Here is a 19,209-nt window from a genome sequence, read left to right as displayed (position 1 = left end):
AGTCCTATTGTAGCATTGCTAGGACCACATTTACGTCATAGAATTACATCAAATTTTTACTTTAATGTAATAACAAGCTTCTTTTTTTAAAACTAGTATGGTTATCCTCTGATGAAATCTTTTCCCCTCATTTTTCACACAGAAAAACAACAGGCATCTCAATTTTGTGGCTGGTACAATTAATAAACAATGTGGCAAACTGCCAATTTAATTGCATGAGCTTGAAGATTTGCATGTTGACTGGGGTTATGGAGAACAAGATAAGGATTTTACTTCCTCCAGCACTCACTGGGGAAGACAGTGAGATCCATCCTTGACACCCCTTAAAAGGGCCATAGATTTAAACAAAGGGATGAGGGATAATACTTGATTTTCATTACTTTTTATTAAATAAAATTCACTTCTTCACTTTCTCCCATGAAAATTGAGTCACTAGGTAATTCTGCAAAACATCTGTGCAGCATTGTAAACCTGCACTTGTAAGGGAATAGCCTGCTGCTCACTATTAGGGATACCACAAAGATATAAAATATGTGGCAAGAGGCAAAGCACATTATGGCTTGCAGTGTGGGGCTCATGTTTCTTAGGTCAAGCCGAGATGTAGAGCAGTTTAACACCCTTGTAATTTCTTAAAAGATAGAAGTTGTCTTTTGACAAAGCCAAACAATATTTAGGGCAGAGCACTAGTTAATGTACAGAAGGTGCAGCCTCTTGACTTTTTCATGTTTCAGACAGTAATTAATGGGGACTGAAAAAGATGTTCGCTTGGTGAGATTTTGGGGGATTGCTGTTAGGCAGACCTAATTGCATAGCATTAGATGATTATAGGTAGTACTCAATTTACACAGCAGTGAAATTCCATTTTAATGTATGCCAATTAGCGTACATTCAAAGTGACAATAAAGTTATTCTATCTATTCTATACTCAGCCGTTATTATTGTTCCCCAAGGGACAGAAAATGTACAAATGTAACGTAAATGAACAGATCCATGCTAGTTGAGCTGTTTCCTTTTTGGTGACCTGTTCAGCAAGGACTGATCAAAGGCGATCTGTAAATAATGTGGAGAGTCACTAGGAAAAAAAAATTATATAACGCATTGCGGTCGTCAAGCGGTCGCAAAAATTTATACAGCCATACATCCGACCAGTCAACCCTCATCAGCTTCATATGTTCCCATGCGAAAACTCCACCTCCTACATAAAGCTAACCCCCGCCCCCAACCATGAGAGCAAAAAGCTCAGGCCTCTGCACAGAACAACGTCTGAGGCACGCTTCTTCCTCCTTTCTCATACAAAGGCCTTCTGGGAACTGTAGTTCTCCAAACCTCAAACGCTTGATTTGGTGTGGTGCATGCTGGAACGTTAACCTTTCTCGTGAGGCCTCTTAGGAGTTGTAGTTTCAACACAGTGCCTGAGGGTGGATCATTAGGCTGGATGGACTCGCTTTCCCATCATGCTGCCTGGCAAGGGGCTATGGGACCGGGATGAGGTTGGCTAAAATGGCGGGGCTATAGAAACCCTGTGAGTGTTTACGGACGTCGAAAAACGTTACAGGTGATTTAGATTTCTTTCTTTCCCCAGGAATCTTTTGCTGTTGGAGGCTACAAGCAGAGGAGGGTTTTTAAGATTGGGAATAGGAAGAATTAGGGATGTGCGAGGGGATTAGTTTGTTATCGATGGCCAGCAGTAATCCTAGGGAAGCGAGTGCCGATTAGTGTCCCTCTTTTTATTTTCAGTATTTCCACAAGAGGAGGAAAAGCGAAAGGGCCATGAAGGAAGCGCAAAATACATTTTGCATTTTCATTGGTTCCTTTCACGTTTTCAGCTTAATAAGCTGCTTACTGAATTTTACTGAATGTTTCTGTGTGCGCAGAGTACATGGAACCGTAAGATAACGAAATGGCCTCGATTTATAAAACAGGCTAATCCACCCACTCATGCAAAGCTAAGCGAATTTAGCTTGTTGGATGATGTATTTTGTAGCATTTACCTTACTGTGTAAATGTTCTCTCTGTCTCTTTATCTCTACCACCTACCTCCTCTTCTTGCTTCTGGAATTGAGAGGACAGATTTCCAGGAACAGAAAAAGTTTCTCACCAGACTAAAATTTATCTCCTCTCTTCCAATATTTCTGTTTCTTGTTTTTTTAGAGTGAGATAGTGGGAAAATCCTAAAATGATGCTGAGATTTAAGATTTCTGATTTCTATCCAATTTATGAGAAAAAAAACCCTGTGGTGACCTAATTGATTTTACAAGAAAAATATGTTTCAGTTTACCACAAAGACCAATAAACAACTGCAATTACTATTTTTTTATTGCTTTGTATACTGCCTATTTTTTTCCTGCACAGAATTCCTTTGAGAATTTACTTTTTATTTTTCAATTTTTCTCTTTTTGCTTGGCTTTTCCCAAAAAAAGTTCAAAGTGGTATCCACGATGTATTATCACATCCTTTCAGGAAACATTAGTGTGATTTTCCTGGAATATGTATGTATGTGGATTGAAAACTAGATTTTCATATTTTGCACTGTGGATACAGAATGTGCATAATACTGGAATTAATTGACTGACAATCCTGGTTTCTTATTATATGAAATGCTGAAATGTACTCAAGAACCTATATATGTAGACTTTATGCTCACATCATTCCCCACATTCACAAAGAAAAATATAGTATTTGTAACAGAAAGTACCATTATCAGTGTATATATGGATCTGAAACTGTACAGGTTAATTAATTTAAAATGTCATTTATTTATTTTTAGCAGAAAAATATTTCTGTTTTTTCAAGCACAGGTCAGTGGGACTTAAATGAATATGTGACAAGTCTATGAACATCTTAAAAGGCAAGATAGCCATATTGAAAAGAACATTTGCAAAATATCCATGCCATGGGTGTACATAGCATCTAGATGTTGATGAAATGTAACTTTGCAGCCAGTTTGACCTATTGTGAGAAATATTAAGAGATATTGAGCAACATCTTGGATTTCACATGTTATGCATCTTTCTCTTAACTTCTGTCCCTGGAATGTCAAAGTACAACTGGGGAAGTCAGTTATTTGAAATATTGGAAAGTTGCGGCCAGTCAGATGGGTGTGCTTGATATTAATTACAAGTAATCCTCGATTTACAACCATAATTGAACCCAAAATTTCTAAGTGAATGAGACAGATTTGCCCCACTTTACAAACTTTCTTGTCACAGTTGTTAAATGAAGCACTGCAGTTGTTAAGTTAGTAACATGGTTGTTAAGTAAATCTGCTTACAGGGGATATTGCAATGATCATAAGTGTGAAAAACAGTCATTTTTTTCAGTATCATTGTAACTTTGAACAGTTACTAAATGAACTGTTGTAAGTCAAGAACTACCTGTAGTATTCTATGTTCCCTGTCATGCCTATACTTTAGAAAGAAAATATCATAGATTTTTCTTTAAGATTACAGGCATGCAGATCAGTGGTGGGATTCAATGTTTTTTACTACTGGTTCTGTGGGTGTGACTAGGGGGCGTGGTCATATGAGTAAGTGGGCGTGGCTTTTTTCTTTTTCTTTTTTGCTTTTGGCAGCACACACACACTCCTTCGTATTTTGGGCCTTCTGGGCCTCAGGGAAGACTCCTGGGTTAAGCAGTAAGTGAGGGGATTCCCGGCACAGCTGGTTGCAGGAACAGCCGATTGTCAGGAGGAGGGGGGGAAAAAGGAAATACCTTAAGGAGTGACTGGGTGGGCTAGCATCAGGCGGGCGGGGCAAGCGAGCGACCAGCGACTGGGCAACCTGGTCAGGGACATGGCTAGTCAGAAGTTACTACCGGTTTGGCAACCCATGCCAAATCCTTGCTACCGGTTCGCCCGGACTGGTGCAAACTGGCTGAATACCATCACTGATGCAGATGTGATACAATTGCATGCAAAAATGGACTATTGCATTCTCTCTTCTCACTGTTATCCTTTTCTCCCACATATTAATATAATCCTCCTAATCTAGATGGCTGGGGAAACCATTGAAAAGAGAGAGCGAGATTCTTCTCCCATCAAAGAAGAGCGGAGACGTTCACGGTCAGCAGAACGAGAACGTGACCGGGAGCGTGATAGAAAAGCCTCCCCTGTTGCTAAAGACAGAAAACGACACCGCTCTCGTGACAGGAGGAGAGGTAGTCGATCAAGATCCCGATCTAGATCCAAATCAACAGAGAGGTAATGTGTATCAATGTAATCAGAGTTAGCTTTTTCAAGGATAATTGGGATAATTTCTGTCTTCTGTGTAAATTCAACAACTGTATTTCTGCAGAAGCTGGTTTGGTGGGTATGAGAAGATCATAGAGAAGGTTGCTTTCTGAATTTGATGTGTTTGGTAAATAAACTCTCCAGAATTTAAGCAGATGACAGTAAACTTCTGGAGCTACATGTATTAAGAGAAACTCTTCTTGCAAATTATATGTTTGTAGAGAGCGGCGATATAAAGAGAGGGAAAGAGACAAAGAACGAGAACGCAATAAGAAAGATCGAGATCGTGACAAAGATGGGCATCGAAGAGACAAAGACCGAAAACGATCCAGGTAAAACATAGCTTTCTTTGAGAGAAAGAAAGAAGCTGCTTCAAAGATGTTGCAGTAATTCTAGAGAGATCCTTAGTGCAGGGGTTCCCAACCACCGGTCCCCGGACCGCTACCGGTCCGTGGAACAATTGCTACCGGGCCGCCGGTTTGCTGGGCGCCGCCATCTTGTTTTGATGGAAAGGTGCTTCTGGTGAGCTTTTCCGGGTAGAAAGCGGCGTTTGGGTGCTGAAAGAATCCTCGCGCCTTAGTTTCATCGAGGAGGGGCGGCTTCGAACAAAACTAAGGCGCGAGGATTCTTTCAAGCCCATCGACACAGGTACAAAGGAGGAGTTGAAGGTGGCAGGGAGAAGCGGGGGACGACTGGCTGGCCGGTCGCTCGGCTCGCCTTGCCATGCGTGCTGATGCCGGTACCGGGCCGCGGATGATTTTGTGATGCCGGTACCGGGCCGTGGCACAAAAAAGGTTGGGGGCCACTGCCTTAGTGTATTGCAACAATATCTAGAGGCCTAGAGATAACTATCACTGGTTTACAAGAATTAAGAAATCAAACACATTGCATTCAAGATTTAAGAGACAACACTTGCTGAAATTGTATTCCAGCTTTGCATTTTCTAGTTGTAGAAAGTTTAAGTAAATTGTGTTTCTGGCTCCTCACTATTCAGAAATTGGCTGTTGATTAAGTGGACAAATGTCTCTTGCTGAATGATTAAAAAAAATACTATTAGTGGTCTTCCAGTACATATATTTTGCATCGGGTTGCATTTAAAGTGAAGTCATAATTGAAAAATACAGTTAGGAAATTTGTGGAGAATATTTTAATGGTGTGGTCCGATAATTTTGTTTGCCATGTGCCTCCCTTTACTGATATGGTGTCAAATTATTTCCAATTTTGTGATGATGCGGGAATGATGTTCAAGCCTCTAAAGCAGGGCTGCCAAACTCCCGACTCATGGGTCAGATGCATCACACGCTGGACACACCCATGCCCAGTTTAGCGAAGGGGGGGAAGTCCCAATACATCATGTGACACAACTGTGATGATGTGAGTTTGACACCCCTGCTCTAAACCCTCCAATAAAGATAATAAATCCTCCAGTGAACCCTTCAACTGCAGCTTTGGGAAAGGGCTAAACATATTTTCATTCTGGGTGTTTTCTGGTAGGTGAGTTTAGAATATTTGGAAATTGAGCATTACGTTTTACAAGTAATATGGAGAGAGAGACACACACACAGAGAGAATACACATACAAGTTTCCTAGACATTCTCTTCTGTTTCAGAAAGGAACTTTTGATTTATATTATTCTCTTAAATGTTTTTTGAAGTCCAATGTCAAAAGAAAACCTAGTGCTGATAGCTAGAGAGAAGCATGGGAAGGATCCTGATTGTTGTTATACCTGATTTTCAAGATATAGCAAATGCCTTCAAAACCCAATTTCTGAACCTGCACTAATTATTAGTTTCCAATATTGAGAGAAAGTGATGAGCTTCTTATGCTGATTATTTTTAAAATATCTCTGAAAATTTCTCACTGTAGTTGGAATTCTGATTTGATTTTTGAATTATGGCAGGAATTTTGGATTAGTCGAGAATCCTAGCTTTGGAGAGGATCAGGAGATTGTTTCAGTCTTGTGCTCTGTGATATCAGAAACAGAATGACATTCTTCCCAAGAGAAAGAGAGAGACGTGAAACTCACTTTTTTAAAAAAAAATCAGTGCCAGGCAAAATGTATGGATTCTGACTGCAACGGAGGAAGGTTGTTTCCCTTTTAATTCTTTCCTGTCTCTGCTTCAGGAGCACCTCCCCAGGTCGGAACAAAGATTCCAAATCAAGGAAAGATAGAGACTCTCGCAAAGATGAAGATGATGATTCCTTGTCCAAGAAGGAAAAGGTACTGCGTGCGTCTTCTTGATCATTCATGGTCAACTATGCATTCTGATATTAAAGAATAATTCTTTTAGATGATCTGCTTAAAAAGAATATAGAGGTTGTCCACAATTTATGATCGCAAGTCAGACCAGCTTTCCTGTTGCTAAGTGAAATAGTTGTTTAGTGAATTTTTCAAAATACCCCATTTTATGACCTTTCTTGGATCTCATGATCCCAGGATACTGCAAGCATCATAAATATGAGTCAGTTGCCAAGTGTCTGAATTTTGATTGTGTGACCATGGGTCCTAAGTGTAAAAAACAATCAGAAGTTCCTTTTTTCAGTGCCATTGTAACTTGAACTGTCGATAAGTTGAGGACTACCTATATTCTTCCGATTTTTCTTCTCTCAATTTAGTGGGCTGCTTTTGTCCTGTCCAGATCCACTTAGCTTTTATAATAGCAACGTCTCTTTTTAGTGATCTTTCTTGGTACCTTAATGAGCACCTGTATTGTTCACAGGCTCAGCCACTTTCTCTGGAGGAGCTGCTGGCCAAGAAGAAAGCTGAAGAAGAGGCTGAAGCCAAGGTTAGTCCAAAGAGCATCTCTCCATTTTCTCTGCTTCTAGATATCAATCAACTTTTGGAAGGCCTTATTGGAAGACATACTGGATCCCAGCAACCTCCTGCAGAGTAGTCTGATGTGATATTTACCTCAGGGAAAAAATTTTTTGGGGGGCGGGGGGGGGGTTATAGTCCTGCGTTCCTAAACAGCACCAAGTTAGAGAAAAACAGATGGTAGCAGTCTAGACGTTCTCAACCTTATTTCGTGGTAGTTGGTATTTTTTACAACTTCCAACCAAAGGATGTTTCTATTCACCTGCTTGTGATTGGTTGCAGCCCAAGTTCCTTTCTAAAGCAGAACGAGAGGCTGAGGCCTTAAAGCGTCGTCAGCAGGAAGTGGAGGAACGACAACGGTTCCTGGAAGATGAGAGAAAAAAGAGAAAGCAATTCCAAGAAATGGGAAGAAAAATGCTAGGTATATTCCCCCCCCACCCCTCGGGTGTTGTACAATTTATCAACCCGCTATATGCTCAGAGTTTGTTTCTCTGATACTGTTATTCATTTTGTGAAAATCTTACCATTTGCCCTACTTGCAGAAGACCCTCAGGAGAGAGAGCGGCGTGAGCGCAGGGAACGCCTGGAACGAGAGACCAATGGCAATGAAGATGAGGAAGGACGGCAGAAAATCCGTGAGGAGAAAGACAAGACCAAGGAACTGCATGCTATCAAAGTAATGCTTGCCGACTTGGGCGATTCCAGCCATTGTTCAAAAGGGAATAGGGTTCAGTAGAACAACTTTACATTCAAGTTGGCTCAGCAGTTTTTTCAACTGTTTTAGGACTCTTGGCTTCTAAAGCCCATTCTTCTTATATGTGCTTCTATATGAGTCTAAGATAAACACAGCTTAGAGATGACCTCTAGATGAATAAAGCTGATTGATGGTGAAGCCTACTGATGACGGGTTTGGATTGTGAATCAGGAAATCTCAATTTTGCACACCTGCCATTAGGTGTCCCAAAGATCCTTTTCAAAAACAACTGAACTAACTTTCTTTTTTTCCTTAAAAGATGTTTGGCTTCTCATCCAAGAAGCTTCTTCAGTTTTGACTAAATGGTGGGGAATGGAAGGATTACATATAAATCTTTCCATTCCCCACCATTCAGACAGAATTGAAGAAGCTTCTTGGAGAATCAAAACCTCTTCAAGGAAAAAACAAAGAAAGCCCAATTGCCTTTTAAAAAGCACCTTTGGGACAACTGACCTGGGTGACTGAACCTCCATAAATATTCTGCCACAAGGTGGCCTTATTCAGGTTTATTATGCTCTCACTTCCAACCATCACCTATTGGTGGTATAAAAAACAGAAATGAACATACTGTTTAATCCTGCTAGCTATATTGTTCATAGAGAAAACAAGATAGGATCAAAATTGAATGTTTAAATGTTTCATTTCTGCCAGGAGCGATATTTGGGTGGGATCAAAAAGCGGAGGCGCACTCGACATTTGAACGACCGCAAATTTGTCTTTGAGTGGGATGCTTCAGAAGATACTTCTATTGACTACAATCCTTTGTGAGTATTTCTTCAAGGAGAGCTTCAGTATGGTATGCTGCTTCATAATACGGATTGGACTCAGCTCAACTATGACTGGAGAAGTGTTTACACCTGCTTTCTTCTGGGAAGAATGCAATGAAAGGAACATGGAAAATCATTTTGGTGTGATGCAAAAGAATAAGGACAGTCTTACCTCTGTGAGGAAGGGATGGATAAGAAAGCTTTAAGGATTTAGATTTATTAGGTGGTTTGCAAATATTTAGAGTTTCCCATTGATATAAATTGGGCAAGTTAAGTAGTCAGTGGAAAATTGCTTCATTGCAGTGGCGCAGTGGTTAGAGTGCAGTGTTGCAAACTACTGCTGGCTGCCAGCTGCCTGCAATTTGGCAGTTCAAATCTGACCAAGCTCAAGGTCGGAAGCCTTCCATCCTTCTGAGGTGGCTAAAATGACCAAGATTGTTGGGGGCAATATGCTGACTCTGTAAACCGTTTAGAGAGGGCTGTAAAGCACTGTGAAGTGGTATATAAGTCTAAGTGCTATTGTTATTATTTGTCTACTTGAGTTGGCAGGCCACTTGCATTTGATTATTGTTGTTCCCAAACCGACGTGCACATGCCCCCTCCCCCCCCAGGTACCCCCAAAAGCCAGGAGGAGCATGTATGTAAACAAAAGGTGGCTCCTACAGTAGAACCAGCCATGTTGTCAGTTGACAAGCTCAAAAGAATTGGAGATTGAAGTGCAAGATGTTACCACTCTCATCTCACTTGGCTCTGCCCAGCTGGCACTCAAAATATGCATGAGGACTGAATAAATATTTAGTATGCGGAAGAGAAAGCACAAAGATTTAATGTGAGATAGCTTGGTAGAAATTCAAGCGGCAAATTGGCATTTGTACAATATGTGCATAGAAGGCACTGGCACCAAAAGAGAGCATTTTTCATCATTGAAGCTGTCTTTATGTAGCTCAGGGATGGATTTTGTTCCACAGTTTAACCAAAACTTCAGATTAGAGGTTCTCAACGTTCTGAAAACTTCTAAAAGAGTAAGAGCTTACATGTTAAGACGCATCATGGCTTGTTGATATGTTCTTCCAATAGGTACAAGGAGCGACACCAGGTTCAGTTGTTGGGGCGTGGTTTCATTGCTGGCATTGACTTGAAGCAGCAGAAGCGGGAACAGTCACGTTTCTATGGGGACCTGATGGAGAAGCGGCGAACACTGGAAGAGAAGGAGCAAGAAGAGTAGGTTTCGTGCTGGGTTGGTGAAAGACGTTGGGAATTGAAAGGATGAAGACAAAAATCCTCACAGTATGAGTGATATTGGCTTACGCTTCAGCAGTTTCATTGGATCCTGGTGTTCAAACGGAGGTGGTGAATGCATGATAGTCCAATATTTCCCCAAATGCTATGGTAGCAGTAAGTGGTGGTGAAGTTAGTTATTGTTAGGGATAAAACCTAGCAGAATCTGCACGGCAGTCAGGCAGGCAGGCAAAATATGTGAGATAAACGTTTTTGTAGCTTACACTCAGTAAAACAGATACACGGTGCTAGTTAAATAGTTTATTCCAGTAAGAGTTTTAGCATAGTCAAAACAGTCCATATATCATTCACTAGTTTAGTCCGCCCGGGGATTATTCAGTTGCAAAGTCCAGTGTCGAAAAAGAGGTCAGTAAACTTACAAGTATCAGTCCAGTAATATATCTTCTCGCAGTTGAGATATGAAGAAGTCAAACCTCCTTTCTTCCTTCGATATTCAGCAACTCAGCAGTAGGGAACACGCAGTTAGCAAACCATCAAACCAGCAATTGTCAGCAATCCAGCAGGTTCTCTTGCTCCCTCTTATGGCGGTTTCACACCGCACCCAAAATTACATGCTTTGCAGTTTAAAGTGACACACACTTAAACTTACTATCATAGTTTATATATATTATTTTACCCAAACTACGTTAGGTAACCTTGTTAGTCTTAACCTTGTTAGCCTTGTTAGCCCTAACAGTTATTATTAAAAAATAGTAGAACTTGAGCCAAGGGAGAGAATTGGGAAGACCAAACAGCCAGAATTTATTTTTCTGCCAGAGTTTTGCAAAAAAAAATACCCCCCCCCAATAATAATAATAAATAAATAAATTCATATAAGAGAAACTTGCTAGTGGGAATTTTATGAATGTTGTCATATGCTGTATGCCGTATCCATAACCAGACCCTAGTAATTTTTGTATTTTTGTTGGATATATGTTTCCTTCTGCTTTTATGGTTATTGGTTTTGTTTGCAGTAATTTTGCCTGGTTTCTTGATTAAACTTCTTCACTTTGCCAGGGCACGCTTGCGCAAGCTACGTAAAAAGGAGGCTAAGCAGCGATGGGACGACCGGCACTGGTCTCAAAAGAAACTGGATGAAATGACGGACAGGGACTGGCGTATCTTCCGTGAAGATTACAGCATCACCACCAAGGGAGGCAAGATTCCAAATCCCATTCGTTCCTGGAAAGATTCCTCATTGCCTCCTCACATCTTGGAGGTTATTGACAAATGTGGCTATAAGGTGAGAAGCTGTTCGGTTCGCGAGTCTGATGGGGTTCTTTGATTTATTATAATGATAATTTAAAACTAGATTTCTGCATAGGGTATTGTTTACTGTCAGTTTCTAATAATTTAGCCTTACCACTGCAGATGGACATTGAATCCAAGGCGCTTAATTCAGAAGTACGATGGTAATAGTGGTGGTGGTGGCAGCAGCAGCCGCCACAATTGGACATTGCATTTCCTGGAGTTTGTTGATGATGCTTTGAACCGGCATGATTTCTTCTAAAAAGGTCAAATGTATCGTGATCACTCTTTCTTGTTTTGCCCAGGAACCTACTCCTATCCAGCGTCAAGCCATCCCTATTGGTTTGCAGAATCGTGATATCATTGGCGTAGCAGAGACTGGTAGTGGTAAAACAGCTGCCTTCCTTATTCCACTACTGGTATGGATCACCACTCTGCCTAAGATTGATAGGTGAGAGAGTTGGGACATCTTTCTAGAGGAGGAGGGGAAAAATCACTCGAGAAGGTTGGAGGTTGGGCAAACAGTAAATATTAAGGGATTGATAGTTGTCTGATATTAAACAATGTTCTACTGGCCATTCTAGAAAAACTCCCATCGTTTCCTTGAATTTTTAGCTCTGTGTTGTGGCAAACTAGAGAATTGCACTAAGGGATTCAGTGTTGTAAAAAATGTTTTGTGTAGGAATGGAGCTTTCTCCGCAATCAAGTGACACTTCCCAGATTATAGAGTAGAATGTGCAGGAGCAAGATTACAGTCAAAATTTGATATAGAAGTTAAGATTTGGTCAGTCAAAAGGTTAATCTAATCCAGCGTTAAGGTTGCCAATAGAAATCAGCAAGATGCTTTGGGGAAGCTCACAAACAAGGCAAATAAGATACAAGTCAGATTGTGGTTCATAAATAATCCCATACTCTCTTCTCTCCTCCCCCGAAATGATCTTATTAAAGTTCCTGTTTTATATGGTTCCCCAACTGGATACCATCTGGATATGTAGACTTCCGTCCATTTGGAAGAAGCCCTGATTGGACATTGGAATAATATATGTAAAAAAACTGCATTACTTCATTCAACAATTCCACTAGATTCAATAGATTAGAAATAATCTTGTCTGATGGGAGCCCATTACATTTGACAATCCAGTACCCTAGGAAATCCTTTGTTAAAGTAGGAGTGAAAATGACAAGAAACGTGTTTTTAATACATTTCAAGCTGATTCAGATGGATCTAGATTTCAAAGGCATTAAACTAGATATATATTTGAAAAAAGCTCTTTTAAGTTTTCACCATTCAATTGGACATTATCATTCAGCTTGCCGTTTTTCTCCATTGCAGGATCGAGGAATCCGATCAAGGTCCCTATGCTATCATCTTAGCTCCCACCCGTGAGTTGGCTCAGCAAATTGAGGAAGAAACCATTAAGTTTGGAAAGCCCCTGGGCATCCGCACCGTGGCTGTTATTGGTGGTATCTCACGTGAGGACCAAGGCTTCCGCCTGCGCATGGGTTGCGAGGTGCGATTGCAATAATAAAATTTGTCACATTTCCCAGTCACAAATGTTTGTCTTGTAGATTGGCAAAGTGCACCCCGTGAAAAATAAATGGCAACTGTGCATAGTTTAATACAGGATTCCCTTCACTCCACAGCCTAGCTCAATGTCCTGACTAGACCAAGTATTTTGCTTCCAGAACTTGCTGGAGGAGGGAAGGGAAGGGTTGATTTTGGCCTTGAGTGTCAGGGTACACACAAGTACCTTTCTCCCTTTGAATTCCAGATTGTGATTGCCACACCTGGCCGACTGATTGATGTGTTGGAGAATCGCTACCTGGTGCTGAGCCGTTGTACCTATGTGGTATTGGATGAGGCTGACCGTATGATTGACATGGGGTTTGAACCTGATGTGCAAAAAATTCTGGAACACATGCCTGTTACTAACCAGAAACCAGATACCGATGAGGCTGAGGACCCCGAGAAGATGCTGGCCAACTTTGAATCGGGCAAGCATAAATACCGACAGGTTGGTGGCGCTTAAATGTCTTGTTGTCAACTCGGGTTTTTTTTAAGCAGTTTAAATTGAATTCTATCTTTTGACCCAGAATTCCACCTCTTTATCTCACATGGTCAGCTTTCAAATGTAAATGAAAATTAACCATGATTAAAAGGAGTTTCCTTCTGTCTGAGAGTTGAATGGTCATGGCAATTATGGGGGGAAAGTGTAATTAAATTTTATGATGCTTTGGAAGCTTTGTTCACTTGAGAATTCAAATGTCTTAGTATAAAAGGAAAAAGACTTTCTCAATAGGGAAAAAAAGAGCTCAAAAAAAAATTTTTTTTAGAGAAGGTTTTTGTTCTGTGGAATAAGAGGAAGAAAAGTACTCCTGAGTAAGAATCTTTGTGCATATTATTTCTTTCTTTCTGTGTGTGCTTCCATGATAGACTGTGATGTTCACAGCAACCATGCCACCTGCCGTGGAACGTCTGGCACGCAGTTACTTGCGCCGGCCAGCTGTGGTTTATATTGGCTCAGCTGGGAAGCCACATGAGCGTGTGGAGCAGAAGGTCTTCCTCATGTCAGAATCAGAGAAGAGGTAAATATTAGGATGGGAGGTGAAGGGTGGGAACTTGAGCTTTGTTTAAAGACCTAAATGTTCCAGAAATTTTGAAGGTAAAATGACCAAGTTTTGTTCTGTTTCTTTCTTTGTTTTTGGACATTGAGAAAAATAGAAATATATCCAACCATCATTTCTGCCACCCTTTGTTAAACTGAATTTGCTTTCCTATTTTGAGAACTTAAATTGCATTACAAGCAGTCCTTGCTTAATAACCACAAGTGGAGCCAAAATCTCGGTCATGGAGCAAAATGGTTGTTAAGCGAGATGCCCACATGATTGCTTTGTTCAATTACCACAATCCTGGTGTTCCTCGGTTTTAGTCATTAAGCCATCTCCTGGGTCATTAAATGGGTGGCACAAAAGAGCTGCCTGCCAAAGGGTTTCAGCTCCATGTAGAGATGAAATCCTCCCAGCCAGCAGCCCTTGCTCTCTCAAACATTCCTGCAGCCTGCTGGAGGATTTCAGTTTGTACATGGCGGGGAAATCCTCCGGTGGGTTACAGGAACAGAGATGAAATCTTTAGGATTTCAGCTCCATTCCTGCAATCCCAGAAGGGTTTCCCCTTCCCCTCTGTCCTCTCTGCTTGCAACCTTCCTTGCTGGTTACCCATTGACTTTCTGGGGAAGCTGGCAGAGAAGGTTGCAGATGGTGATCACATGATGATGGGACACTTGGCAATCAATCCAAGTACAAATGCTACTAGATTGCTAAGCATTGAGGTTGTCATCACATGGCTGCAAGGGTGTGCGCGCGCAATTTTTTGCAACAGTGAGAAATGCTTACAGGCATTTACAGGCCCTAAAGCACTCCTTCTGAAGCCATCTTTAATTCAAATGTTTGTTAAGAAAGTACTATCTGTATGGATAATTTGGTTTACTCATACACTTATAATTTGTATATTTATTCAATATAAAACAAATTCATTGCATTTACTAGTCAAGTTTACTTTAAAATATTTTTAAATTTTAATTGTCATCCTCTGAGAGCTGGTCCAGAGGAGACCCATTTTAATTCAACAGTGGACATGTTCGTAAGCACTGTACTTTCTTGAGTGCAACTCCCCATGCCTTGCCCCTAATGGGGCAGAAATGCATCTTGTTCATTGGAGAGCTATCCTGTGCTGCTTATCTTTTGCTTACATGGCAAGCGTTGCTCTGATATTTTAGATAAAAATCTCCCCATTACAAATTAAAATGTTTTGAAGAGGTAACACATAGCAATAGGTGAGTACTTTGTGGTTAATTGCCTTAGAGTTTTTCTTCATGTCTGCTCTTTGTGTTTCTATTTGAAATAAACAACGTGGGCTGATTCCAAGGTAGGATTATGTCTGTGGTGTTCCTGCATGACAGAGCATCAAACTATTCCTGAAATGGCCCAGGGATGAAAAAGGCTTCAGTGTACTGTGATATACATGTAGTACTAGAATGTAGCAGGACATTTTGGTTTAATATGTGATACCCTTCCAGTCTCAGCCATACATATTTATTCCTTACCATTTTCCCCCTTTCACTTGCACAGAAAGAAACTGTTGGCTATTTTGGAGCAAGGTTTTGATCCACCCATTATCATCTTTGTCAATCAGAAGAAGGGCTGTGATGTATTGGCCAAATCTTTGGAGAAAATGGGGGTGAGTCACAATCCTATTTAGAGTTACAGAATTGCAAATGTTTGTTGAGATTAAGGCTTGTTAGGGTTCCAGGCTCCTGGAACGAAATCTTTCCTTATCTGTTGGACAATGTGTGGTTCTCTCTCCTCTCCTCTGTTGCAGTCGACTGTTGAGCAAATAGCTTGTAAAATGCATTCATCAATTTTATAAACAACTCTCTGTCTGTAGGAGCTTTTCCACTAGGAGCTTTGTTGTTAAAAAAGGACTGTTTCTGCCTAGCTGCCAATTATTTTTATCCCTAAAGTAACTTGCAAGATATTTCTAAAATTATATGGAAATTGGTAGGACTAACTCTGCCGCACTCCCCTTTCAAATATCTATGCTGTTGAAATAATCAATATTCGTTCCTGCTCACTTCTCTTCCCCACCACCCTCACTACAATTTAACTTTTCTTAATATATTGTTCCCTTTATCTCTACAGTACAATGCTTGCACACTTCATGGTGGTAAAGGTCAGGAGCAGCGTGAATTTGCCCTCTCCAATTTGAAGGCTGGTGCTAAGGACATTTTGGTGGCCACAGATGTAGCCGGTCGTGGTATTGACATTCATGATGTGTCCATGGTGGTGAATTATGATATGGCTAAAAACATAGAAGGTGAGTTATCCTTTTATTTATTTTTCCCTTTCCTTCAAGTTCCCCCGTGAGTGGAATGTTCAATAGTTCTTTTCTCTGAATGAAATTTGGAAGAACTAGTGTTTGTGAGCATGTGTAAGGCAGGGTGACTGGAATATTAGAAGATATATGCCCCAGTCAATCTCAAAGAGATGTGGATTCTCCTAGCAGTACATTGCTAGATGGTGAATCGTGGCAAAATACAAAAGCCATAAAGTATGTAATTTAAATCTTCTTCCAGTTGCCTTCTTATTAGACAGTTTTTACAAAGCAGAACTACTCGGCACCTTGTCTTACAGGCTAGTCCCAGGATTGTTGAAATAATGTACCAAAAGTATTCTGAGCCTTGAAATGCTCTCTCCATTGTTTATTGCTTTCTTAAACGTTATGCTGTTCTTAAAGGATAGCCATACAGTTCTCCAGAGTCTGTTAGGTCAGGGGTCTCCAATCTCTGGGCTGTATTTGCAACCGAGTTGTGAAAATGGCAGGCAAGTGCGCGCATGCGCGTCTCCGCAGCACCTGCCGCTTGCGCAAATGGAGCTGCATGCACGCACTTGCCTGCCGCTTGCGCAAAACCATCCCTTTCCCCACCGCCCCTCCCGCTGGTCTGCAAGGCCAGAAAGGTTGGGGAACTCTGCGCTAGGTCTCCAAATTGCATCCGATATACCAGGAGCGTCTGTGCCTTGACAACTCAATTCCTTCTTCGTTGCAGATTACATCCACCGCATTGGTCGAACGGGACGAGCTGGGAAAAGTGGTGTCGCTATTTCTTTTGTCACCAAAGAGGACTCTGCTGTCTTCTATGACCTTAAGCAAGCTATCCTTGAGAGTCCGGTATCTTCATGCCCCCCAGAACTGGCCAACCATCCAGATGCCCAACACAAACCAGGAACCATCCTCACTAAGAAGCGTCGGGAGGAGACTATCTTCGCCTGAGTGTGCAGTTAAGCCTACAATGAGCTGCCTCCCCACCCCCCACACACCCTTGTATTATAATCAGGGGCCACTCTTTGACCACCATTTGAGGCCTAGGCAGTGACACAGGGTAGAAGTGACACAGTGGCTCTTCCAGTCTTTAACAGTGAAGTGGCTGTTTCATTTTCTCATTTTCTGTGAATGTAAATACACTTCTCCCACTATATATATATATATATGATGACCCTGCGTTGAAGTGAAGACTGAACAATAGGAACATTTCTCCAAAACACAGGTGTCAAACTCGCGATGTCACATTGTCGTCACATGACATCGCAATCTTTCCCCCCTTTGCTAAACCAGGAGTGGGCGTGGCCAGCGCATGACGCATCTGGCCACGAGTTGACACCCCTGCTTCAAGAGATAGGGTGTCATCTTGCAGTCTGGATCTCCACAGATCCTTTAATCGTCTTCTTGAAGATGGTGTCTATAGAAAACTTGCATTCCCTTTTGTTGTGGTGGTTGAGAATGGCTAGCAATCTTGCTTTCCAAACATATTGAAGGGGGGAGGATTCAATTACCTGTTTTTACATTTGCCATCTCCATAAATCAGACAAGGAGAACTTTTTGGACTTGGCCCAATGAAGAGGGGAATTCTGTTTGTGATCACTTCTCCAGACCCTCTTTTCCTGCTCCAAAGAGGACTTCTCCCCATTTCTAATCCTAAACTGTTATGTTTCAATGCGATTGTGTTTTTTATCTAGAACTGCCCCCCCACCCAGTCCACCTAAAAAGGGCAGATAATGTACAGAAAGACTGCTATTTTTTTCCCAGTGACCTGAAAAAAATTACTATAAATCCATATGAAACATTGTTCTGCCTGTTTATTCTTGGTTTTTCACAAGTAGAAATATATACGTTGTAAAAGACCTGTGATACTGCTGCCATAGCTGTACTGCTGCTGTTCTTTTTGAATGAAGCAGTTCTATTGAAAGGACTATTCAATTAGAAATAATAAGTTGGCTGCTTAATGCTGTATATGTGAATGAGAAACAGCAGCACTGCTTGTAGCAAAATAATACTTAAATTGAGAAGTCTGGAGAAACCAAGGAAACTTCTCATTTCCTGAAAAGCCAATAATTTTCTCTGCAGTAGTTACCATAGTTTTCTTCTGAGGTAGATTGTAAGTTGAATTTGGGTGGGGAATGGGACTCCTTTGACCAATTGTAATTTAATGATTAGCAGTGATAACCACGGGCAAAATAACTATGTTTGACATTAGTTTCAAAAGTCTCAGGAAAATGTGCCAGCAGTTGAGACAAATGTTGGGTTCTCTTTTGTTTACAAAATGTTGCATTATTAAAACAGACTATTGTTACTACTATACCAGGAGTTTGAGGGCGAAGGTTTTCAATTGTGCCACAAGTTTTATTAGTGCTACAATAGAGTTCCCTGTTTATGTACACTTTCATACTCTTAAGGTGATATTCCTGGCTGTTCATCAACTCCACAGCACAAGCTTGAGAAATTTCTTGACAAAGCTTCTTGTACTAAATCTCAAACTATGCAAAATTGCACAATCTGATTCATAAAGGTCTATGCATATGAACACGATTGTTCTAAATTTTAATCCCCAATATATTTAGTAAGTTATATCCTAATTATTTTTACAAATAACTCAAGAGGGCAAACATCTTCAACACACCTTCCTCCTATTTGTGAGGTGGGTTGGGTTGAGAGACAATGTCCCATGGTCATCCAATTGGCTTCTATGGCTACAGTGGGAATAGGATGACGCAAAGAGGAGATACTTTGTTAAGCAATAGTGTAGTCTAATATGAGCTTATCTTGTTGCAACTGATGGGTTCTACTAAATACTGTTGTTTAGGTTTGTACAGTTCATTAAAAAAAATTTAACCAGTCAAAAAAAATTTTTTTAACCAGTCAAAAAAAATTTCAGTCAAAATTTCTGCAAAAGTATGGCTTTACAGACTACCTTGTATTGCAATAAGATAGATTTTCAGACCATAGCTTTTTAAAAATATTTCTTGAAAGCCAGAAATAGTGAGCAATTCTATAGATACCCACTCCTCAAAACAATAATTTTCAAAGTGAGAATCATCAAAATGCATTTTGTGAATGGAAAGGAGAAGCCCTTCAGAAGATGACCTCTGACAGACAGCTAGGGAAAAGTTGGTGCTAGGCTAGGTTTTTTTCTAATATATCTGAAAGTCACAATTGATGCATAGGGAGCAAGCAGAAATGCTACTCATGGTGTGTTATGTGTGTTTATGTGAGTCTTGGTTAATAGG

The 19,209-nt window shown here is 40.7% G+C and overlaps 1 protein-coding gene across 2 annotated transcripts; it reads left to right on the top strand.

Moving 5' to 3' along the window:
* The first annotated feature begins 1,337 nt into the window (after positions 1 to 1,337).
* DDX23 (DEAD-box helicase 23) lies at positions 1,338 to 17,770 on the top strand. Of its 2 annotated transcripts, none has more exons than XM_087925291.1 (17): positions 1,338 to 1,522; positions 3,990 to 4,198; positions 4,450 to 4,560; positions 6,354 to 6,450; positions 6,950 to 7,015; positions 7,327 to 7,465; positions 7,587 to 7,720; positions 8,450 to 8,562; positions 9,643 to 9,786; positions 10,861 to 11,086; positions 11,397 to 11,542; positions 12,425 to 12,602; positions 12,864 to 13,106; positions 13,526 to 13,677; positions 15,220 to 15,328; positions 15,790 to 15,964; positions 16,695 to 17,770. In XM_087925291.1, exons 2-17 carry the CDS (start codon positions 3,990 to 3,992, stop codon positions 16,916 to 16,918), a joined length of 2,466 nt encoding a protein of 821 aa, XP_087781417.1. In that variant the 5' UTR covers positions 1,338 to 1,522; the 3' UTR covers positions 16,919 to 17,770. The 2 variants fall into 2 exon arrangements, with proteins under 2 accessions (XP_087781417.1, XP_026570449.1); XM_026714664.2 differs by having other exon boundaries at positions 1,338 to 1,555.
* The last annotated feature ends 1,439 nt before the right edge of the window (positions 17,771 to 19,209 follow it).

This window comes from Pseudonaja textilis, chromosome 2 (assembly GCF_049901715.1).
Source record: "Pseudonaja textilis isolate UNSWEBS1 chromosome 2, rPseTex1.2, whole genome shotgun sequence".
In the NCBI taxonomy this organism is placed as follows: Eukaryota; Metazoa; Chordata; class Lepidosauria; order Squamata; family Elapidae; genus Pseudonaja; species Pseudonaja textilis.
This window is presented reverse-complemented; position numbering and strand designations above follow the sequence as displayed.

Bases quoted from the DNA above. Each gene is read 5' to 3' on its own strand.
- DDX23 (XM_087925291.1), top strand. From the start codon at position 3,990: ATGGCTGGGGAAACCATTGAAAAGAGAGAGCGAGATTCTTCTCCCATC. The intron at 8,563-9,642 runs GTGAGTATTTCT...TTCTTCCAATAG, and splicing joins TCTATTGACTACAATCCTTT to GTACAAGGAGCGACACCAGG. The intron at 15,329-15,789 runs GTGAGTCACAAT...TTATCTCTACAG, and splicing joins AATCTTTGGAGAAAATGGGG to TACAATGCTTGCACACTTCA.